Source organism: Aquarana catesbeiana, linkage group LG10, assembly GCF_042186555.1.
Source record: "Aquarana catesbeiana isolate 2022-GZ linkage group LG10, ASM4218655v1, whole genome shotgun sequence".
NCBI lineage: Eukaryota > Metazoa > Chordata > Amphibia > Anura > Ranidae > Aquarana > Aquarana catesbeiana.
Window position 1 is genome coordinate 159,343,166 of NC_133333.1, and position 26,023 is coordinate 159,369,188.

Here is a 26,023-nt window from a genome sequence, read left to right on the forward strand (position 1 = left end):
ACACTCCCCTTTCTCTTCCTTCCTTAGAGTGGGGGCTAACAGAGAGCAACATCTGGTTCCTCTTACATAAACCTTCTCTTCATGAAACAAGATATGTGTGAGAGAGACGTTCAGACTATACATCAGACCACTTAAAACAAAAACGCATATATCAAACAGAGTATGTTACATAGGAATATTTTGAAACCATACTTATATTATTTACAAAATCCATCAATTTCTGACAGGTTCCAGACTTGCAGTCTCCTTTAATGAGTCGTCATCTGGACATCATTAAATCAAAGTCTACCATTCACACAATTGTAGAGAATGCATATTCTTTTTTGTAAAGCCAATTAAAATTTAGATATTAAGAATATAACATTCCCCTCTGAAATATGAATAACAATCATATTTTCAAGGTTTAAATTCATTTATAACATTCATGTCCCATTCATTCATGTCATCATTGACTTTGATCCAATAACTCCAAATGTATTTCCATCACCAACCGAGTTTGCAAAAACCAAAACCCATCTTTCTCTTAAGCTTATTTTGCAATAAATCATCTCCTTTCCTGATTTAATTTCTAATTCGATAATATAATTTTTTCATTCTAAACATCAAACATAACTGGAATATAATGAATAACATAATAATAATAAAAAGAATAACCATAGGATGTGATAAAATATTTTCTGCTGCTGAGGTTATTGAAGTTTTTCCCCAAATTGATACACTATTACTGAATTTTTTCCACCAATTACTTCCTGAAAATTCTGACCATTGATGAGATATCTCTTGCAAATTACCTTGTTCATGTTTAAACAATATTTCTGCATTCTGAAGTTCCTTAGCCAAAGCTATCAATAAACCTTTATCCTTATGAATTACATTTGCCCATTCTTCCCAAGGAAATTCATCTATCTGAGATATATTATATTGTGTGGGAAGAGCACTTATATTTTTCATAAGCATATTTGTTAAGTTTGTTCTAAACCCATTAATACTTATTGCTACAATATCTCCTTCTATACAATACAAGCCTTGATTTAGGTTTTCTGTATTTGCACAAGAAGAGAAAAAAGTTTTAACCCTTTCTGTATCTGACATGATCTGAAAACAAACCTTCTTTTTATCTACACGAGTAATTAATTCAGAAATTGTTTCAACTTTTTCTATTCTTGCTGAACATAATGTATGATTATGATAACAAGAATGAAAAATACTTTTGTCTTGATTGGGTAAACAGGTAACTTTAGACTGAAATTGTAAACATGATGACAGATCTAATTGTTCTAATTCAGAATTTTCATTGTTAAATGCAAAATCTGTATACTGTAATTTATAGTACAATAATTGTGTATTGCTGACGGGTAATCCCAAGAACTATAACAAACATCCTGTTTACATCCTATCCATTTATTTACCCATAAATCTGTATGATTTATAGCATATACATATTCTCTGGGTAAATTCTGTAAAATGCCAAGAGAGGTTACTCCACTCTGAAATGCTTGTGCAATTATTTTAAAATTAGTGGAATATTCAGTCTGGATCTCTAAACATGCTCTGGCAATATGAGAATGTTGTTCACTTAACATTAAATCAAGAGTAATATTTTGAAGATGTAAAATAGATGGACCCATTATATTAGCTGTTTTAATAAACATATTTTCTAAAATTTCATTTAAATTTCTCTGTATTTTAATCCCGTTACTACCCACTAAACCAGCTGTCTCAAGATCAGACTTTAAAGTATTAATATCCATACTATTTGTTATACTCCCAATTGTGCCAATCCCTCCTAAAATACCTTCAACATTAACCACGCTTATTTCTGTTATGATTTCTACTATTAATTCCAAACCATTGTTCAATACCCAATTTCATATTAACCAAATGTCCTTGACATTGTGGAAACCTTGTAGAAATTTTCCATTCTGAAACATTAAAGTTCCACAATATAATGACAAACTTTCCCTCTCTCAAAAGAGTTCTGGATTGGAAATGGTTAATCTGAAATGGATTAGCCGAGATACTTTTCTTACCAACACATGGAGTTTTCCTAGGAGACATTACAACAACACTTGCCTTCGCACATTGCACCGGATAATTTCCTATTGATATGCAACATTCATATATACCATTTGTATACCATACTCATTTGTTGATAAACAAATGTATTATTGATCCAATTCACACTACCATAAATTCCTTTATGAATTATCATAGTAGAACTGTGAAGAAAACTTCCCAAAAATTCATCATTCCTTTTCCAAGTTACCAATGAATCTTGAGGTGCATATATTTTTGTTTTACATATCAAATGCAAACTATCTTTATCTTCAAAAATATTTAAAGATTGTGGGAAAATATAAATTTCCGGAATAATCATGTTGACCACAGAAATACTAACTTTAACCCTTATTTGTGTTAATTGCCTTGTTACTTTAAAATCCAATGTTCTTACAACATCCCCTTTTTCATCTCCAATTATATTTAAATGTTCTGGATCTAATATTTTTACGAAACTTTGAAAAAGGTAATAAAAGTGATCTAAGGGATAAAATACTTTCCCAGATCTTGACATAGTATTAGTAGCATCTCCAGACCAAATTGTTGAGTCATTACCCTTTAAGTATATAGCCCAGAAACTCCTCAACAATATATTACATTCAAAAGTTCTGGTTCTGTTGTTTAACCTATAAGATCCCTGCATTTTAACAAAATTTGTTTGAGATTCTATTTTAACGTTGACTTCGATATTATTGCTATGAATGAAATACAATTGCAGACAGCAATCATATCCCTGACCTACGCAAACATATCCATACAAATCTTCAGCTGTATCAATATCAACGTATCTAAAATCATGATTTCTGTCAAATGCATTAATATCAATAACTCTCTCATTTTTGTCCTTTCTATTGATATTAGTGCTTTTATCATTTTGTTCCTCTGAATTGACATCAATGTCTACATCTCTTTTGTTCCTAAATAATGTAATGTCTTTGTTGTGTAATTCTTCAATCTTGTTAACCTCTGCATAGCTTGAACAGTTTGTGATATATTTTACCACAGGTAAAATTGTCACTAGGGAAAAGATGAATCCTGTGATGATGATAAATCTTCTCTCTTTAATACTTTCTTTTGTTGAACTGACATCTTTCTTCTTTTTTGGAATCCATGATTCCTCCAGGTTAATGAAATATAATTCATTCCTAGGAAAAATAAAAGCAGCATCATTTATCTTAGAATATTACATTTGTTATACCCACATTTTTATTTATACATGCTTTTTCACTAAATTGAGAAATCCTTGAACTAGTACCATTGTCCCTCGAACATCCAAAATGTCAAATGGACCTTCCCAATTACTTTGCCATGGTCCACTTCTCCTGAAACTTTAGTTCCGCCTGTGACATGTATCTCACCATCTCCGGGTGTGACCTTACACATGGCAACTCTTTGATCACCATATTTCTTTCTGTATAAACTTATGCTAACAGCATCTAATTTTTGATTTAAATAAATCTTTCCATTCTTAATTATCAATCTTGTTAAACCGTTTATCTTGAATAAAAGATCATTTTGGTTTTAATAATAAAATAACAAAATGTTACAAGAATTAGATATGTGTGTGGATGTAACAGCAGTTCTCATGCTGTGTATGTGTCTTGTGTATACTGGAGTGAAAGTCTGTTGCAGCATCTGCTGGAATGCATGTCTGCCAAAAAACTTTGTTACAGGCATTCTACTCCTAAAAAAACAAACCCCCTCCTTTTCTTATTCAGAAAGGTTCTTTTCTATCTTGTAGTCCCACAGATGCAGGCTCTCAATGAGTAATATCCCCCTTCCTTTTTAAAAAGCTGGGTGTCACTTCACTCTCAAATTCCTAAGGGTGGGGCTATGAGCTATGCGAGTAACCATTTAACTTATAAAATACAAGTTTCTTTAAACTTCTAAAACAAATACTACATATCAGTATATATACAAATTGTCTCTTAATAATCTCCTAAACAAGGAATATTGTAAAATAAAGAAATTATGATCTTTTAACTCAAACTTAAAAATGTGTGGAAGGACCATTTTTTCATACAAGTAACTACATGTGACAAAATTCTATTCAAATTGTCCTGTATGATCTATAACCAAAACACTGTTGTGCAAAAGGAGCACAAAATACTAAAAAGAAATATCATTTTCTGAATGACATTCAATACATTTTAAATAACATCCTAGTATCCCTTCTCAAATCACAAGCATTGCAGTACAATACACTTCAGAGGGACACTAACAATCCTTGCTGTGTATTGCCAACAAAAGTTCATTGTGAAACACAAGTGACAAAGTAATTTCTTCCTGTCATTAATTCAAATGAAGAATACTTTGTAACTGAAAAAACTGTACCTGCAAACTGTGAATGATATGATACATGAAATATCTGTTCTATTCCCAAGATTGTACACATTACCTGCATGATTTTACCTATAAAATGGAATCCTCTGCCACTACTGAGGTTTGCTAGTATACCCCAAACTAGAAAAACATGATTAATCAACATCCTAGCAATAATTAAAATATCTTTGTGCACAGATTAGACAAGATTTAATTACTCTGTCTACTGTCTCTTCCATTTTGTCCCAATAGAATTTCTCTTTAAGAATTTCAAGCAATTTTTGCTTACCAAAGCGATCTAAACTGTCATAGTTAAATTTAGCGAATTCCACCTGTAATTGTTTTAGTACATTAAAATATAGAAGTCATGATATTAGATCCAGTTTTCATAAACAAAATATAGATCTTATACCAACCGATGAGAACTTAAAAGATTTGTCACCTTTTAATCCTCTGAAAACGAAGGAAAATCTTATATTTGTTTTTTCCACAACATAATTTTGACCATATTCAGGTTAAAATCACTAATTCTCCATACAAATCTGCAACCTTTGCTAATTGATGTGTCTGCTGATAATTACCCCCTTTTCAGGTGAACTAAACCTCTCAATGTTCCATCTGAACAAAACAAAAAATTAAAATCATAATAATCATAACTTGGAAAAATTAATAAAAAAATAATAATCCAAAGGATTATCCTTGAAAATACTAAAAATATATCAAATAAAAACCAAATCTCTGAACCTCAAATCATAACCTTATTATCCATAGCAAAGAAACAATAACCAGAAAATCCTTACCATCCATGCAGTTCATTTAAGGACTGCTAACATTGTTTTTCACAGTGTTATATGGTACATAATGATACCTTTCCTGTCTTAATGGACTATTTGCAGTTTGCAATCTTTGCATTTGGGTCTTAAAAGGGAAATTAGTTTGATTATTATGGCCTCTATACCTCAAATTACTACACCAGCACACAGAATACACTTCATAGCGTCTTGGCATCGTTTTCGGATAATGTAAACCTCTTTTGTATATCGTTATTATTAGCCATCACACAAAACCTAGCTATGTGACCCTCTCTTTTGCAAACTAAACATTTAAGAGTTGTTTTTTTTGCATATACCTTTCTTTGAGTATATGGCGATGAAAATTTAAATTTCTGTTGAATATTACTATTATTCAAATCAACAGACTTCACACTTTCATTGTCTGAGGAAATATTAACCTCCTCAAATGTCTCCACTGTGTCAACTCCAGAATCGGCATCGTTAACCCTCGCCTCTGACTTTGTCACATGTTCATAAGCTAAACACTGAGCATGTGCAGAAGACTGAGCTTCCAATAATTGCGTTTTAAGCAAATTATAACATCCTCTTGTTCAATTTCTTTTTCAGTTAAAAAAGTAATACAACTTTCTTTTTCTTTAAACGATTCCAATAATGCATTCATTTTATATTCCAATTTACCTTTCTCAATCATTAATTGTTCAATATGTAAATTCTCCTGTGTTTGTGCAATTTCTGTTACACTTTGCCTTTGTTTTCCTGGCATATCAAAAACCATTGCATTGAAAACCGTAACTAACTTCATTACATTACTTAATTTTCTCTTAGATTTAGCTAATGAAAATCTATTCTTCTCAATTTCATCATTTGCCTGTAGGCATTGATTATACATTGATTGCCATAACTCAGTGTCTGAAATATGACTGGCTAAACCTTCAAATTCTAAATTACTTTTTTCAGCTATCACATTAATAAAATTCATATTTTGGTACTCACCGAATATAAAACTTTTCCGTTTTCCGCTGGACTCTAATTAAACCGTCTGTCAAGACTTCTGTATATCCAAAATTCTCTGGTCTTCACAATCAAACGAGCGATTCTAGGTTCTTTCAATAATTTGCGAAGTATTTCACTTTTCCCCTCTGATCAACAGAAGAAAGTGGAAAAAACTTCTTTCTGATGATTGAAACTTGCTGGCGTTCGCCAATTAAATAAATGGCTTAATACTGTATAAAAAGCTTTCAATAATGATGATTGATCGTGAGACGAATTTTGGAATTATGTCTGAGTCAGCTTAAATCACACTGTGTGTTTTATTGTACACACATAAAACTTGGAAAATACTTACAAAAATAGTACATTCATATTCAGAATTGGTGTTGTTTCATATATGCAAAAAATGTTCAAATATAGTTCATTTGTTTCAAAGATCTGAAAAGAGTTCTCAAAGTCATTAGACCATGTGCTTTCCTTTGTCTTGGCTTTTTAAAGATGGCCGTTTAACTTCTTGTGTCCTGGAAGAAAGTCTGTGTGTAAAAGAAGGAGCTGTGTGTCTTGAAGAGGAGATGTGTCTGGCTTAGAAGCAGGAAGTAGCAAGGGTTAAAAAGCTATTTTCCTTCTGATTATATGAACTCAGTCTTTCAAATTCGTGCCCAAACACAAATCCCTCCCATACACTCCCCTTTCTCCTCCTTCCTTAGAGTGGGGGCTAACAGAGAGCAACATCTGGTTCCTCTGACATAAACCTTCTCTTCATGAAACAAGATATGTGTGAGAGAGACGTTCAGACTATACATCAGGCCACTTAAAACAAAAACGCATATATCAAACAGAGTATGTGTTACATAGGAATATTTTGAAACCATACATATATTATTTACAAAATCCATCAATTTCTGACAGGTTCCAGACTTGCAGTCTCCTTTAATGAGTCGTCATCTGGACATCATTAAATCAAAGTCTACCATTCACACAATTGTAGAGAATGCATATTCTTTTTTGTAAAGCCAATTAAAATTTAGATATTAAGAATATAACAGGCAGCAAGCTTCGGTACTTAAAAATCTCCATAGACAACGCTTTAAAGTTTTTTACAGGTTACATGTTTAGAGTTACAGAGGAGGTCTGTCAGAAACCATGAATCAGACCAAGACCGAAGTACAGTTAAATCACACTTGTTTAATAATAAAAGTAAATAGAACAAACAAAGTCAAAACATAGCCAAAGTTTGGTAACCTGAAAGATTAGTCAGACAAGCCAGAAAGTCAGGAAGCCAGGGATCAATCTAGTGGAACAGCAAGCAGGATCTGGAGCCAGAAGGAATGTCAGCCAAGCAAGTCTTTAACAGGAACGCAGGAGATAGTCTCTGTGATGTTGACCAAGGTGAAGGCAGAGATCATCTGGGCTGGACAGCTTAAGTAGGCAGGACTGATGAGCAAGATATCATCAACAGGTGAGTCACTGTGGAGAGATAGGAGCTGGCAATTAGCTGACAGCTGAGCGGCCAGCTCAGAGAAGGAAGGGCTGAGCCCAGCCCTGACAGTACCCCCTCCTCAACGACCTCTTCCCCTTGGAGGACCACCAGGCTTGAGGGGAAAAGGTCTATGGAAATCACGGAGGAGAACAGTGGTCCGCGGGTTCGGACATGACATCATAACGTCGCGCCTGGGCCTCCGAGAGTTTTTTGGCATAGCTGGGAGCACAGTCTGCCTGTCTTCCAATTGCTAAGACCTCCCTGCACAGCCATTTACTGGAAACATTAGTGTACTGCTGTTTCTCAACCCCACCTCTTTAACACAGAGGTCATGTGATCATTCATAAGAAAAGGAAAAAAAAAGGTATTTATATGGTCTGTTATATGTATACACAGATGTTTTGCCTTTCATGCAGCTGCCACTCCCTTTAGATATAGTTTTCTAAATGTGTAAATATGATCTCCATGCTTTAGTGAAGTTTAAATGTTTTTTTTGGACAAAGCTGGTCCAAACAAACTATTGCTTTCACTACTAGATAAGTAGTAGTTAGTTTGGACCGGCTTGGCCCAATTGAACTACGTAAACGTCACTAAATCATGGAGATCATCTTTAATATCTTTATATGCCTGCAGGTTACATTCAGGAAACCGGTATATTAGTGTCCAGAATGGGTTTGTGTTTTAATGAATGTAGATATGAGATTGGTATCAGATGTCTATATCACCTAGGAGATGGAATGTGCCTAACCTGCCTCCGGTATAGGTGTGTTTAGTTTTTCAATGCTGATAATTAGTTGATATGTGTGGGTATGGTCTTATTCTTGATGTAAAGTTATCAGCTCAGGAGTTATAAAACACAATTATATGTTGACTCTATAGAGAGAATTATGCAGCCAGGAATGTGTATTCTGTTTTCTGCAGGCTAAACTATTTTATGATGGGATAATAAACCTGCCTAATGCTATTAGCCAGGACAGATGTCTGCTTAAACAGGTTGTAAAGGCAGAAGGTTTTTTATTATCTTAATGCATTCTATGCATGATTCGCAGCAAGATCACTTTTATGGGCAGGGGGAGAGGTGCCCCCTCCCCTCCTGCCGCTTCCCGGTAGTCTCCGCCGCTTACCAGAGCCGTTGTAGCGGCGAAAACGATTCAATCCCCGGGATGGATGGACAGGACGTCGAGTAAGGGCAAGATGGCCCCCACTCGACTATGCCCTTGGAGGACCGGAACGATATCAAACGTCACTTCTGCCCTCCAGGCTTAAAGGGACAATTTTTTTTATTGCTTTTACGTGTAAATGTGAGATCTGAGGTCTTTTTGACCCCAGATCTCACATTAACCACTTGCCGACCAGCTGCCGTTTAAGCGGGATAGCAGGCGCGTGCGCGACGGCTGCACTGCAGGGGTGCCGATGCTCATGACCGCCGACCACGCGCGATCGCGGGTACGAGAGGCAGAACAGGGACGTGTGTGTGTAAGCACACAAATCCCTATTCTGTGAGGAGAGGAGATGCAGATCGTGAGTTCCCAATAGCTAGGAACCCCGATCTGTTATCTCCTATAGTCAGTCCCCTCCCCCTACAGTTAGAACACACCTAGGGAACACAGTTAACCCCTTGATCACCCCCTAGTGTTAACCCCTTCCCTGCCAGTGACATTTATACAGTAATCAGTGCATTTTTTTAGCACTGATCGCTGTATAATTGTCAGTTGTCCCAAAAATGTGTCAAAAGTGGCCAATGTGTCCGCCATAATGTCGCAGTCCCGATAAAAATCGCAGATCACCGCCATTACTAGAAAACAAATTAAAATGCCATAAATCTATCCCCTATTTTGTAGACACTATAACTTTTGCGCAAACCAATCAATATACGCTTATTGCGATTTTTATTACGAAAAATATGTAGAAGAATAAATATTGGCCTGAACTTTAAAAAAAAATGAGGATATTTATTATAGCAAAAAGTTCAAAATATTGTGTTTTTTTCAAAATTGTCACTCTTGTTTATAGCGCAAAAAATAAAAACCGCAGAGATGATCAGATACCACCAAAAGAAAGCTCTATTTGTGGGAAAAAAAGGATGCCAATTTTGTTTGGGTACAGCATTGCACAACCGCACAATTGTCAGTTAAAGCAACGCAGTGCCGTATCGTAAAAAATGGCCTGGTCATTGAGCAGTCAAATCTTTCAGGGCTGAAGTGGTTAAAGAGGCAGGGCCTGCTTTTTTTTCTATTTCAAGGGATGTTTACATTATTTGTAATAGGAATAAAAGTGATCAAAACATTTTTTTTAGAAGAGACAGTGTAAAAATAAAAAATATAAAGTCAAATAAATAAGAAAAGATTTAAAGGGCCCTGTCCCTCCGTGCTCGCGCACAGAAGCGAACGCATAGGCAAGTCGCGCGGTATGTGAGGTATAGCCGCGATCACTAGAGCGAGTGCAATAATTCTAGCTCAAGATCTCCTCTGCAACTCTAAACTGGTAACCTGTAGACATTTTTAAACCTCACCTATGGAGATTTTTAAGTACCGAAGTTTGTCGCCGTTCCACGAGCATGCACAATTTTGAAGCATGACATGTTAGGTATCAATTTACTTGGCGTAACATTATCTTTCACATCATAGAAAACAATTGGGCTAATTTTACTGTTTTATTATTTTTTAACTAAAAAAAGTGTATTTTTTCCAACAAAAGTGCGTTTGGAAGATAGCTGCGCAAATACAGTGTGACATAAAGTATTGCAACGATCTCCATTTTAGGGTCTCTGCTAAAAAAAATATATATCATTTTTGGGGTTCTAAGTAATTTTCTAGCAAAAAATACTGATTTTAACTTGTGAACAAGTGTCAGAAATAGGCTTGGTCCTTAAAGTGTTTGCTAAGGTAAAAAATGTTCTTCTATAGTCCCCTCTGATATATAATAGTAAGCTCCCCAGTGGATGTCATTTATAAAAATATGCGGTATAATAGCTTACTTCAGAGCGCCGTTCGGTGCTCAGCTGACTGTCTCCTCTCCCGATCTGATAGCTGCAGGGGGGGGGGTCAACCGGGAAGAGGAGTGGAGGAGACCGGCGGGCAATCACGTGTGCGCTGAACGGCGCTCTGAAATAAGCTGTTATACTGCATATTTTTATAAATGACATCCACTGCGGAACTTACTGTTATATATCACGGGGAACTATAGAAAAAAAAACACTGTGAGGGGAGCTGCCAGGTAGGGAGGGGAGGGGGGAGGAGGACAGAGGGAATCACAGACACAGGAGAGCAAGGCTGCAGATGATGGAGGCATGTAAACTGAACATGGTGTCAGGGCTTAGCAGATCCAATTTTGTTTTGGGTTAGCAAACGCTTTAAGTGGTTAAGGGTTCTAATTACTTAAAGGATAAGTTCACCTTTTACAGAAAAAAATAATAAGTGCACATTTTTTTGGCAGAAAAAAAATGTGCATTTGTTTTTCCTCCTGCAGCCTGGAAATCTTTGCACCCACGATAAGTAGATCACAGATGCAATGTGGGCTCCTGCAGACATGTTCTCTGGCTTTCAGCTTGAACCTCTGTACAGGCTTTCTGTTTGAAAGCTGGAGGACCTGTCAGTGGACTACAAGAGTGCGCATCAGCTCTCCCACAGCCCGTTAAAACTACAAGTCTGTCTGTCACGGTGGAAGCACTGCACATTTTTTTGTTTATTTTAGATGGTACTTGTAGTTTATTTATTCAAGGGATTCAGCCAATGAATGAAGCAGTTCTGTGGGCTGAGCCCTACACAGCCATGCTGTTTTCAAAAAGCAACAGCGGTTGTGGGGAGAAGAGCCCCCCCAGCCTGCAATGATACCACATATGTGTATGGCATTTGTTTGTACCCGTAGTAGGGTCCAGAAACAATAGTAGGAATTTTGCTTTTTCTTTCCTGCCTAAAACACACTGGCCCTGACACTGATACTAATTTAAAAAAATGCTTTCTCTAACCAAAATATACTGACCCTGACCTTTGACCCTGCCCTTGATCCTAACACTAACCCTGACACTGACCTTGATCTAACCGGGATCCAGCTATTTTTTCTTTATTTTTTTAATTATTATTTTATTTATTTTTTAACATACTTTTGTTTGTTTACATCCTTTTTCCCCAGCAAGAAGAGAAAGATACAATGTATCTTTCTCTCTGTTTAGAAGAGTGAGAAATCACAGTGGCAGATTAGACAGTGACTGATCACTGTAATAGCCAATCAAAGGCTATCACATCAATCAGGTGACCAGGAACAAGTACAAGACCTGGGGCTCTTGGTGAGAGCCCTGTCTCTGTGCTGGAAGTGCACTGTGTGGCAAGAGCCTAGTCTCTGTGCTGGGAACGCACTGTGGCACGCTCCTAGCACAAAGACAGGTACGCATACAGTGGGGACAGAAAGTATTCAGACCCCCTTAAATATTTCACTCTTTGTTATATTGCAGCCATTTTCTAAAATCATTTAAGTTCATTTTTTTCCTCATTAATGTACACACAGCACCCCATATTGGCAGAAAAACACAGAATTGTTGACATTTTTGCAAATTTATTAAAAAAGAAAAACTGAAATATCACATGGTCCTAAGTATTCAGACCCTTTGCTCAGTATTTAGTAGAAGCACTCTTTTGATCTAATACAGCCATGAGTCTTTTTGGGAAAGATGCAACAAGTTTTTCACACCTGGATTTGGGGATCCTCTGCCATTCATCCTTGCAGATCCTCTCCAGTTCTGTCAGGTTGGATGGTAAACATTGGTGGACAGCCATTTTTAGGTCTCTCCAGAGATGCTCAATTGAGTTTAAGTCAGGGCTCTGGCTGGGCCAGTCAAGAACAGTCACGGAGTTGTTGTGAAGCCACTCCTTCATTATTTTAGCTGTGTGCTTAGGGTCATTGTCTTGTTGGAAGGTAAACCTTCGGCCCAGTCTGAGGTCCTGAGCACTCTGGAGAAGGTTTTCGTCCAGGATATCCCTGTACTTGGCAGCATTCATCTTTCCCTCGATTGCAATGTCCTGTCCCTGCAGCTGAAAAACACCCCCACAGCATGATGCTGCCACCACCATGCTTCACTGTTGGGACTGTATTGGACAGGTGATGAGCAGTGCCTAGTTTTCTCCACACATATCGTTTAGAATTAAGGCCAAAAAGTTCTATCTTGGTCTCATCAGACCAAAGAATCTTATTTCTCACCATCTTGGAGTCCTTCACATGTTTTTTAGCAAACTCCATGCGGGCTTTCATGTGTCTTGCACTGAGGAGAGGCTTCCGTCGGGCCACTCTGCCATAAAGCCCCGACTGGTGGAGGGCTGCAGTGATGGTTGACTTTCTACAACTTTCTCCCATCTCCGGACTGCATCTCTGGAGCTCAGCCACAGGGATCTTTGGGTTCTTCTTTACCTCTCTCACCAAGGCTCTTCTCCCCCGATAGCTCAGTTTGGCCGGACGGCCAGCTCTAGAAAGGGTTCTGGTCGTCCCAAACGTCTTCCATTTAAGGATTATGGAGGCCAATGTGCTATTAGGAACCTTAAGTGCAGCAGAAATTTTTTTGTAACCTTGACCAGATCTGTGCCTTGCCACAATTCTCTTCAGGCAGTTCCTTTGACCTCATGATTCTCATTTGCTCTGACATGCACTGTGAGCTGTAAGGTCTTATATAGACAGGTGTGTGGCTTTCCTAATCAATCCAATCAGTATAATCAAACACAGCTGGACTCAAATGAAGGTGTAGAACCATCTCAAGGATGATCAGAAGAAATGGACAGCACCTGAGTTACATATATGAGTGTCACAGCAAAGGGTCTGAATACTTAGGACCATGTGATATTTCAGTTTTTCTTTTTTAATAAATCTGCAAAAATGTCAACAATTCTGTGTTTTTCTGTCAATATGGGATGCTGTGTGTACATTAAGGAGGAAAAAAAATGAACTTAAATGATTTTAGCAAATGGCTGCAATATAACAAAGAGTGAAAAATTTAAGGGGGTCTGAATACTTTCTGTCCCCACTGTATATACTGCCTCACAGATAAAGACTCACTTTTGTGAGGCCGTATATCTGCATACAGGCAGCGTCAAGGGGTTAAAGCGGAGTTCCATCCAAAAATGGAACTTCCGCTTTTCTGGTTCCTCCCTCCGGTGTCACATTTGGCACCTTTCCGGGGGAGGTGCCAAATGTCGAATACAGGTATTTTGCTCCCACTTCCGGGCATAGATACCCAAGCCACCTGCGGGTATCTACGCCACTTCCCGCCCCCCCCCTGCTGTATTCTGGGAGACACACGGGTTCCAGAAAACAGCAGGGACCAGTGGGATAGCGCAGCGCGAGTTGCGCATGCGCAGTAGGCAACCCGGAAGTGAAGCTGCAAGGCTTCACTTCCTGACTCCCTCACCGAGGATGGCGACGGCAGCACTCGACAGCGGAGGGACAGATCGGCTTCGGGTGCCGACATCGTGGGCGCCCTGGACAGGTAAGTGTCCATATTTTAAAAGTCAGCAGCTGCAGTATTTGTAGCTGCTGACTTAAAAAAAAACAAAAAAACGGAGGAACTCCGCTTTAAGATGCTAATTAAAAGTTAAAGTGGAACTAAAGTCCAAACCTTTTTTTTTATCTTAGATGGGGTAAAGTCAGATTTATTTATTTTTTTGCCTTCTGTATCCCATTGGGGAGATTTACCTTTACTTTCTGTCCCATAACCAAAAGAGGAAGTGCCAAAAGCAATAGAGGGGAAATCCTCCAATGGGGACACTGGGAGGCCCAAAGGGATTACCTTAACCACTTGCCGCCCGCCCTATTACCAAATGACGGCGGCAAAGTGGTTTGATATTCCTGACCGGACGTCATATGACGTGATCAGGAATATCGAGCCACTGCGCGCCCCCGGGGTCGCACATCGCGGCGATCATTGTTGTGGGGTGTCAGTCTGACACCCTGCAACACCAATCTGGGTAAAGAGTCTCTGACGGAGACTCTTTACCACGTGATCAGCCGTGTCCAATCACGGCTGATCATGATGTAAATAAAAAGAGCCGGTGATCGGCTTTTCCTCACTCGCGTCTGACAGACGCGAGTAGAGGAGAGACGATCGGCTGCTCTCCTGACAGGGGGGGTCTGTGCTGATTGTTTATCAGCACAGCCCCTCCTCGAATCCCGCCCAGGACCACCAGGGAAGCCGCCCAGGACCACCAGGGAAGCCATCCACACTGGACCACCAGGTATGCCCATAGACCCCCAGGGAAATGCCACTATGTGCCCAGGCAGCTGCCAATCTGTGTCCAGGCAGCTGCCAATCAGTGCCCACTCCAATGCCTACCACTGCCAGTGCCACCAGGGATGCCCATCAGTGCCTCATATCAGTGCCGCGTATCAGTGCCCAGCAGTGCCCAGCAGAGCCGCCTATCAGTGCCCAGCAGTGCCGCCTATCAGTGCCCATCAGTGCCCAGCAGTGCCGCCTATCAGTGCCGCCTATCAGTGCCGCCTATCAGTGCCACCCTATCAGTGCCCAGCAGTGAGGCCTTTCAGTGCCCATCAGTGTCGCCTATCAGTGCCCATCAGTGCCAACCAGTGCCACCCAGTGCCACCCATAAGTGCCCATCAGTGCCGCCTATCAATGCCCATCAGTGCTGCATATCAGTGCCACCCATCAATGCCGCCTACCAGTGCCCATCAGTGCCGCATATCAGTGCCCATCGTCAGTGCCGTCAGTGCCCGCTCATTGGTGCCACCTCATCGGTGCCGCCGTATCAGTGCCTGTCTGTCCTGCCTTATCAGTGCCCATAAGTGAAAGAGAAAACTTACTTATTTACAATTTTTTTAGCAGAAACAAAAGCAAAACTTTTATTTTTTTCAAAATTTTCTGTCTTTTTTTTATTTGTTTAGCAAAAAATAAAAACCACAGAGGTGATCAAATACCACCAAAAGAAAGCGCTATTTGTGGGAACAAAATGATAAAAATTTAGTTTGGGTACAGTGTAGCATGACTGCGTAATTGTCATTCAAACTGCGACAGCGCTGAAAGCTGAAAATTGGTCTGGGCAGGAAGGTGTCTAAGTGCCCTGTATTGAAGTGGTTACAGTGGATGTAAACCCGAAATTTTTTTTTTATATCATACTGTAGAGTATAAGATTTGCTATCATTTAAGCCCAGTCTTGCCACACAGAGTTAATCCATCTCTGAGCAATCCTCTATTATTGTTCAGTGAGACAATTCTCGACAAACTGAGAAAAACTTTGTCAAATCCTCCCCCTTGCTGTGAGTGACAGGTGATTTACATCTCGTGCACTAGCCTAAGAGACATGCAGTATTTTTAAATTCCCTCCCCCTCTCCTTTCTTCAGCAGCTCTGCAAGGATTGGCTGTTCCACACCTCACCATGATTTGGCATGCTGAAGTCATGTGGTTACTTTCCTGTCTTTTCACTGGATGTTAGAGATCATAGCAGAAGTTCAGTGTTAGAAATACACAGGGGAGTGTAGAGGTGGGCGGGGAGTCTACTGACATCACGACTCCACCCACCGAGCTCCAGACAACAGACCCACCCACAGAATCTGCAGTTTTTCGGGTCTCATAACAGACAGAGGGGAGACATTTGACAGGTAAAGATACATGCAGGAGGCATGTATATCCTTATAGATAACCCCTATGGCAGTAGTTTAGAAAGGATGACATTGGGTTTACATCCACTTTAATTTGCAGGGATTTCCTCACATTTCCTCTTTTGGTTATGGGACAGAAAGTAAAGGTAAATCCAACATTTGCAATTTTAATCAACCTTTTACCTTTAATGATAATGGTAAACAGGACAAATAGAGAGAGGACACAAAGTGGGTTGAACAATGCTGGGCACATGGAACAAAATGAAGAAGGATGCAGAGGGCAGCACTGGTGTGTGGAGAGAATGATTAGTACTATGTTTAAAACAGGAAATATGCAAGCGAATTGCAAGTTTATATTTTCATAACTTAAAATATCTTTCTTTTGAACTACTTATTTATTGTTGTCATTTGTTCTTCAGAAATTCAACCTGCTTTTCTGGCTTGGGTGACTCTTGGCTGGAGTCACGGAAGGAGACATAAAATCTTTTTCTAAGGAACACAAATGATGTACAGTCATTGTTTCTGTGCATTCCCTTTTCATCATATTCAGAAATGTTTATTTTTATTTTTTTGTTGCCTGCGGACCTGTTTCTGTTTGTAGAAGTTTTTATGCTATTTCACGAATGCTTGGTAGAGTACTTCTTAGGGATGATTTAAGGTGGAACTTTAGTAATTGTAATTTTTGAGTTGATTTGGATAGAGAAGGGAAAAGTTATAAGCGCTGTCCAGTTCTTTTTGCTATCTATGTCCACATTGGGGAATCCCACACACATAACAGATGTGAAAATGTGTCCAAAATAAAACGATATCTAATTTGTGACAGTTGTTACCAGAACTGGTATCCAAACTGCTCATGTCCTAGTGACAATTGTGCACTTCTTGGCCCCTCTCAATGATGTCACCATGCTTGTAATGTAATCATTACATTACAGCAAAAAACAACCCCCCCCTCCTCCCCACGGGCGGTCGGTCACCGCACTTAATCCATCTATGTCGCAAGCAGGCAGCGCTCCTACGGACGGCAGCTTTCATCGTGTCTCCTCTGCATCACAGCGGCTTCTGCCGTGCATCTCCTCCCTTCTCCTCCTAGGCGTCCAATAGGATCGCCTGTCCTTTCAGCCAATCAGGTGACGGGTTTCAAGACTAGCTTCCTGATTAGCCGGGAGGAGGGTCAGTGTGACAGTAGCGAATATTCATTCGCTATTGTCACACAACTGGGTGGACTCAGGGCGCAGTGCTCTACGCCTCAAGCCCACCCTTTTTTAAAGCCTAAAAGAGCCTCTGACTCTAATCACATGCTTTAAAAAAATAAATAAATAACCCCAGTGGAATTCATGTGACCAAGGCCCTACATGTAGAGTAGGGGGGCGGACGCATCGATGGAGGGACCGTGCCCGTGCGCCCCTAATGGACACTGGCAGCTTTATTGTTCATTTCCACTTAAACAAATAAATGGATTTTACTAGACCACACCCCCGCTCCTACTTGCTTACCAGTCCTAAATTACATTTTGCTGGGCCCCATCCGATCAACAGAATGGCCCAGGGGGTGGGAGCAAAGTCATTTTTGGGGCATAGTCAGGTGAAGTCAGTGCCGCTGTTTACTGCAACTTGGGTAGGGTGTAGGCGGAATTGGAGGGGCCTCATCAGCAAGCCGGCGTGGGGCCCCCATGATTTCTAACAGCGGCCCTGGGTACGAGCAACAAGGACTTTGTAACAAGATCCTTGTTACTGGTACTTCATGCATTTAACCCTTGAAGTATAGACATGTAGTAGTGAAAAAGCACTTGTGTTAAAACAATAATTTTATGTGTATTAACTCCTTATGTACTTTTTAACTGGGGGCCTGGCAAGGATGTGTCCTTTGCCTATACGTTTTAGGTGTTCCTCTTTCCCACTTTGCAAAACTGGAAGGTATAATTTTGCTATGCATGGATTAAATAATTAGCAATTTACACGATTTCCATGATAAATATAACTTTTGTAGGAGTGCTACAATGAGTTTAGTTGCCCCAACCCTGTTCCAGTGAAATAAACATTTATCTAATTGACCTGTTCAGTTGATTTTACTGGGCTTGGCTTTTTAGTTCTTGTACTTACATACGGTTTGTTCCAGGTGTCGGAGATGGAATTTGGCTGCAGATACATTTATGTTGATGAGTCAAGAGGCGATGCACAGCAACACTGCCATCCTTCTTCTGTAAACATCCCACAGAAAGGTAAGTGAATGTATACGATCAGCAAACCAGATTGTATTTTACTGATGTGCAGGGATGTCCTTTGGAGCCACTGAAGCTGATTTAGGGTCCATTCTTACCTCTTCCGGCATTATTGTACACACATGCATGTTATAATGGACATTGATGAATTGTACCTCAACACTTTGCAGTGTATTCCCATTAATTTTCAATAACACCCAAATGTGTGTGTACATAATGTAATTAAACCTACCTGCTCCTCAGCACACGACAATGCATGCATGTAATACAGAATTAATGCATTGTCTTGTGGTATGCTGAAAATCAATGGGGCAGGTACATTTGTTGACCCATGGACACAAGCTGAGGACCATTGCCATGGACAACACTCTGAAATGCCAAAAAGGGCCTGTCAGTGAAAGCAGGAAATGTGTGTGTGTATAGGTGTGAATTTACCTGTAGGATTCTTTCGCACTCATGGGCACACAGATATGCTGTTTTGTGTTGCTACGGTTTTCAAATTCAAGTTAATAAAATCACATTTTACCTGTAACAGTCTGTTAATAGATCAGTGCTATAATGCATACATAGCAATATTAACATAGTGTATGGCATGGGTTAATAGGCCATACTCATCAGGTTGCTTTATTCTCTAGTAAGTCAAGACCAACTTAAAGTGGTTCTAGAGGCTGATGGTTATTTTTTTACCTTAATGCATTCTCTGCAGCCCCCCCTTAAACTTTCCTGAGCCTGGTCTCGATCCAGTGCTGTGCACGAGAGCAGTGGCTCTCTACTCTCGCCCTCCTCATAGACTCAGAGACAGTCACAGCCAGTGAGGAGGACGCAGGGGAGGGGCTGAGCCAGACACACAGAGCAATGCTCAGGAGTGTGCCTGCTTGAGTCCCCATGTTGATGGGGACAAAGGCCTCTTCCCCACAACCCTGGCTGGTGGTTTTTGGGTCTGTGGGTGGGGGGGGGCTTATCAGAACCAGGGGGTTCCAATAAGAAGAAGAAATTACACTTTGCTACAATGTAAAGTAGTTGTTTTTTTATAGTAATACATACAGTTTATTTACATCTTTCTTTGTGGTTTCAGGGATTGATGTGCCTGACCAAGCTCCGTATGACAATTTCAAGTGCAAAGGATCTGCATGTTCTGAAGTTAATGGTATGTTTTAGTGCAAAGGTTTACCTACAAATCATGAAATTTGTTGAGCAAAATACATACTGTGTTTCAATAATGAGAGAATGTAGTAAAAAAGTTATGTCACCTCTTTTCTCTTGGTGTCAAAAGTGACTCATGCAGATAGCAGAGGAAAAGGCAGCAGACAGAAATGACACTTAGTTCTCTTAAATGAGACAAGTTCACACTATAGAAGGAAATGTTTTGTTCATATTTCATGTCTGAGGATTTTAACCACTTTAACAACAAGAAATGAAATGTGAAAAAACGCTCACAAATGATATGTAAACCAAACTATTAGGTAGGTAAACTTACCATTTATGTTGTAAACAAACCAAAATATGTCAACAAGTGGAGGAAAACTTTTGTATCTACAATGGCGTTATCACGTGTACGTTCAACAGATTTATCAAATGTAAAGATTTTGTTAAACGATTTTCTACCTATCTATAGCCAGCTTTAGCCCAGGTTCACACTGCTGTGGGATTGAAATTGTGTGAGTTCAGCTGAACTCGCATAATTTCATACCTGCATGTCAGTCCGACTTTGGGGGCAATTTCAGACATCTGTGCAGGTTCCTGCACAGATGTCTACTGAAATCGCACCCGAAGTCACCAAAAGTAGTACAGAAACGACTTTTGGGAATCTGTGCTGTTGCCAGCAATGGTCGCTGATTGGCCATGCAATTTGACATGTCAAATCGCATGCCAAATCGCATAAATGTGAACCTAGGCTTAGATCCTATTTTGTGATGGAAAAAAAAGAGAAAACAATAAAGCTAGACAATAACCGCTACAACTGGCTGATTGCAGGCCTGCCTCCTCATATAAGGCTTGGGGAACTAAACTCTGTGTTAAGGACAAAACGGGAGAGGGGGCTGAACAACCATATAGTATAGTATATCTCTTTATTACAATTTAAGTTCCTACACAGAGCGTACTTCACCCCACAGAGATTGGCGCGCATTTACCATCAAAGGGATCCAAACTGCCAAAGATGCAGGCAGGAGGTGGGTACCTTCTGGCACATGGTCTGGTCCTGTCCCAAACTTCGACCCTTCTGGACAGTAGTGGCATCCACACTGAGTAATGTCACAGGTCTAAATATACCGGTTGATCCTCAAATACTATTACTCAATTACTTGGAAGATGTTGAGGGAGATAGGTATAGTAAATTGTGTCTTACCTTCTCATTATATTATGCTAGACGTGAAATTTTACTGAGATGGAAACTAGTAGAGCCTCCCACTCTGGCCTCGTGGAGAAGGTCGGTGAACCTGGTACTTCCTCTGTATAGAATGACATATGAAAGTAGGCAATGCCCAGGGAAATTTGATAAAATCTGGTCCGCCTGGGTAGATGCTTCCGGGGTCCCTGAACCCCCTACCCCCTAACCAAGATGTGAGACATATTGGAGGACATTCTTTATCCCATGCCTCTTCTCCATTTGCCCCGTTCCCCCCTCATCCCCTTCCCCCCCCCCCCTTCCACTCCCTTCCCGCCCCCCGCCCAGGCTTAATCAAAATACTGGTTACTTGCATAATGTTACCTAAGATTTTATAATACTATAATGCACTAAGGTGTACTGTTAAGTGATATATCTGACATCTGCACAGCTGGAATATTTGATAAATAGTGGCTACCGGATAATGGTAGATCTTACTGTTTTTATTCTATTTCCACCGAATGTACTAACTTATTTTGTACTGTAATGCTGATTTGTTTAATAAAAAATTTTTCTGTTAAAAAAAAAAAATCCTAAAAACAAAAATGTATATACTCATACAGGAAGTGAAAGGAAAAGATGAGTAGAAAACAAGGGGACACCTGAGAAAAGATAATTACTGCACACCCCAAAGTTTATCAAAAAGGAAATTATCCCCCAGGAGGCAGGGTTTTCTAGGCAGTAGACAATATGTGTAGAGTGACACTAGATTAAAATAAATGATCTTTATTGAAACATGATTGCAAAAATAGATGACAATAAAGTAAAAACATGAGCTGTGGTACAGGAGATATTGAAAGTGCATGGGCGCATAGAAAAATCTATATACAGGGATACAGGTAATTAAGCGCTTGAAAGAATACTGACGCGTTTCGACCCCATGGGGTCTTCTTCAGAGGATATGCATGCGCTATGGGAAAAATTGAATGCATGAAAAAATGCATCAATACAACTTACACATAGTTATATATAAAGGATATAAACATGAAAAACAAATTTTGTAACATAGTTACCAATCGCATGTGTATGGTCGTTTCTCCTGAACCTGGACTTCTCAAAGACTCCCACCATGAAGCCGAGTAGGAGGACCTCAGTCTTGAGGAACGACTACAAACATCAAACTTATTCTCCCTGGAGAAGAGGAACTTAGGAGAGGATATGATCATAAGATACAAATCTGCAAATGGGGACTGTATCTTTGGGAGAAAATTATTTAATCTTTGGGAGAAAACTATTTAATAGTAGGTCTTTAAAGAAGACACAGCCACACAATGAAATTGGACAAGAAGCGGTTCAGTCTTAAACTAAGGTGTTCTTTACTGTTAGAGAGGTAAAGATGTAGAACTGCCTTCCACAGTTAGTAGTGTCAGCAGGGGGGTTGGATATATTAACAAACACAATGTACAAGGATATTGAAAATGGTAGTGATACACACACACATGACTGGACCAGTGTCCTTATTTAACTTTACCAACCGTGTAACTATGTATGTAACGTTAAATCACTCGCTAGGTTCCAAAGAACTCCTTGACCTTCTTTTTTTTATTTCTTTTTGTTGTTTTTAACAATCAGCTTCTTTTTATTGAGAAGATAAATTGCAGAACAAGGACATAAAAAAATAAAAAAATAAAAAAAAAAGTAATCAAGATACAATGGCTAGATAACCAACAGACATGACATTGTAGGTGACAGGTGAATTCAATTAACATCGAACAACTCATGTAAAGGTAAATCATGATAAGACCTATCCAGGTCTATTATTGTAACTGGGTCCTGGGTATTATCAATGATGAATCAGGTGCAGAGAGGGGGGGGGAGGCAGGGTCCAGACCCATGCAGCAGACTTTTCCTCTTAGGTCGATGTCCACATCTGCCACACTTTATCAAATTTCCAAGGACATCCTCTGCTAATGTATGTCAATTTGTAAAGTAAATTTGTAAAGTGCTGCGTCGACCATGGCCAGCCAGGAGGAAACCGTAGGCAGATCAGGGGAAAGCCATTTACAAATAATCACCTTTTTGGCATAGAACAGTAAGTATGAAATAAGCAGTTTGTTGTGGTCATAAAGCTAAACCCAAACCCTCAAGTCGAACACAAGCATGTATGGTAGAAATTGGGGTGGGGATAAGTGGCAGGTCCCTGGGGTTTTGGACAGTTCATTAAATCAGGCGGAGAAATCCTGGAGCACAGACGTAAATCTCATAGTAGCATCAATTTCTATCCCCGATAGACTCTTCCAATATTCAACCAGGTAAAAGAGTAATGTAAAATGCCCTTACCGGACGTGGTGGACTCACAAGCCGTTGGCGGTGAGTCATACAAGCTTGCACCGTTAAGTACGGTAAGGCGACAGCTGTTCTTGGTCCACAACAGAAGGATCCTGGAAGGGTCCCCAATCCTGAGCGATACCCCGGATTCGTCCTCCAGCAATCACTTGGGTCTCAGGCAATTGAGACAGGGGGAACAGGAGAAAGAAGGCTCCACATAGTGTAAATTCCGGATGACCAGGAAATTTTATTGTATAAAAGATTCCAATAAAAATTCAAGTAAAAGCAAAGTTCATACAAACGTAAAAGGATGTGTTTAGCGCAGTAGACAGATGGTTTAAGGTAGCGTCCTACACCCGACGCGTTTCGTCTGCAAAGACATCAACTGGGGTAAAGCTAACCTCTCATCTGCTGCGCTATTTATTTAAAAGTGCTCAAATTTACATCGGGGACACCTGTGCGGCGTGACTTCCGGGTTTTTGTGTCATGTGAGGGTATTCCTAGTCAGCTGACTGCCTTTCTAGCCTATCCAAGGGTGAGTACCGGCTCCAAACCAAGCCTCAGTTTGGTTCTCCTGCTCAACCAACTGTAACTGAGCAGTGAGGACATGTGACTACCACGTCTAAGCATCACAGCGTGGTGACGCGGATCGCAGACTCTTCTTCCTTGTTAGCTAGCTATTTCCGGGTATGTGCGTCATCGCGTATTTGCGCGATGACGTCACGCGTCAGTCATGCCCTCTCATTTTCCGGAAAGTACGTGCAGCTAGGAACACAGCCTATCGCGCAGGCGCAACAGCGTGAAAACCGAGGGTCCATCCCACCTCAGTGCGTCAAGACGTGATGCTGTAAACAAGCATCCATTGAGGACACCTCTTCACTACATTAGCCACTCATAATACTCTCTGTATTTACTAGGATCACCTGACAAAAATCCAATGGGCTGTTAGTGCCCAGAGAGAATAAAATCATTGGGGCACAGAAGTAGTGTAGGTGCACGGACTATTAAATCATTGAGGGAGACTTTTTCTTTGGATGTGAAACCGTAATAGTCACGACACACATGTTCCCCCATGTTTACAACCATTGTTCCTAGGTATTAGCAAAGTAATACAATCATCTAAAAATCAAAAAATGACTGCATAATATGATAAAAATAAAAATAAAATTGTGTAAAATTAACCGTATAGGGTAGAAACCCATCCCATGTTTGGCCAAACAAACCATCTAGCAAGAACATATGTCTGGGGAGAAGAACATATATACTGCTTATCTGACAACCCAAAGTGGATCTCAGATATGCTCTAATTTGATGATAAAGGAGCAAAAGAAGAAAAATACAAAAAGACGAAAAATCAAAAAAACATTGCTGAAAAATTACTAATAAAAATCATTCCTACTGGAAACATGTGGAAACAGGTATAGTGGGGATGGTAGTGTCTAATTCGGAGCAAAGCAACCACAATCAACCAAAATCATGGAGAATTATCATAAAAGGGTAAAGAAGGGGAACATGACTAGAACCTTAAGACTGATTAATGAACGCATTAATGTCCCACTCAATATTTAAGCCATGAGGTACGTAGCATTTCATTTGATGTATCCACCACGTTTCGAGTCTAGAGACTCCCCTTACGTTAGATTCCCCTCTCCAATGTGGTATAAACCGGTCTATGACCTGAAAAGTAGTCCCTGCTGGATTACGGTCATGATGTGATGCATAGTGTTTGGGAACACTATGATTGGTTTTACCTTTTTTGATTGCTGTAATGTGTTCTTTTACCCTAGTAGTGAAATTACGTATTGTCCGACCAATATTTTGCTTTTTACACGGACAAGTGATAAGATATACAATGTATGGAGTTTTACATGTAGCAAATTGCTTCATTTTATATTCTTTACCAGTAACAGTAGAATTGAATGTTTCTATTTTACGTGCTTGACAAACATTCCATTTGCAAACTGTGCATCTTCAACATGGATAAAATCCTTTCATGTTGTGAAAAAATGATATCTTATTTGGGGGATCGATCACATTCGGTGCAATCTGTCCTTTGATTGATGGAGCACCCCTAAAAATGGTGGCTGCCTGTTCGGGTAACTCAGGGCCCAGAATAGTGTCACTTTTCAGTATTCTCCAGTGTTTTTTAATAATGTCCTTAACTTGTTTATGTTGAGTGGAAAAATTTGTCAGAAAAGACCACTTATGCTTGGAATCTCCATATTTTTTCGGTCTTTCTGATTGAGCCAACAACAGAGGGGCCCGATCTATTAGGGCTACCTGTCGAATCTCCCTGGTGATAAGGGAGTTGTCGTATCCCTTTTCACAGAAACGTGATTTTAGGATCTCTGCCTGCTGGAAATAATCAGAAAGATGGGAGCAATTTCTCCTGATTCTCATGAGCTGACTTCTCGGGACAGACTTGAGCCATGCCTCGTGGTGGCAGCTATTGGTCGGAATATAGCCATTCCGGTCCGTGACCTTGAAATAAGTTTTTGTATCAAGATGACCATTATTGGATATAATCTCTAAATCCAAAAAATGGATCCTGGACAGACTGGCTTCATGAGTCAAATGGATCCCTCTCCGGTTTTTATTCAGAGTCGCAATGAATGCATCCAAAGAGTCCATACTGCCCCTCCATAGGAGGAGGATATTGTCTATGTACCTCACCCACAGAGCAAGCTCTGGGGGATTTAAAGCATAGACGACATCCTCCTCCCATTTGGCCATGAAAATATTCGCCAGGCTGGGGGCAAATTTTGCCCCCATGGCTACTCACGTATTCCCATTATGTACTATCTGCCGAAAGTGCATAAAAATGCGACACATCCGCCAGGACGCCCGATCATCAGTGGCATTAATTCTATAACTTCTCGGGTAGGGAAATATATCGATTTTTTCCTCCAACCGA

At 39.9% G+C, this 26,023-nt stretch overlaps 1 protein-coding gene across 5 annotated transcripts in view; it reads left to right on the forward strand.

The window, feature by feature from the left end:
* The window catches only part of LOC141110972 (uncharacterized), a 189,640-nt gene that overhangs the window by 40,304 nt on the left and 123,313 nt on the right, over positions 1–26,023 (forward strand). For 4 of the 5 annotated variants that reach the window (XM_073602831.1, XM_073602835.1, XM_073602834.1 and 1 more), the window contains exons 2-3: positions 18,353–18,455; positions 19,531–19,602. In XM_073602831.1, coding sequence (XP_073458932.1) covers positions 18,362–18,455; positions 19,531–19,602 — 166 coding nt within the window. In that variant the 5' untranslated portion in view covers positions 18,353–18,361. Of the gene's footprint in view, positions 1–18,352; positions 18,456–19,530; positions 19,603–22,428; positions 22,569–26,023 lie in introns of those variants that run through there. The other variant, XM_073602836.1, reaches the window with a different exon arrangement.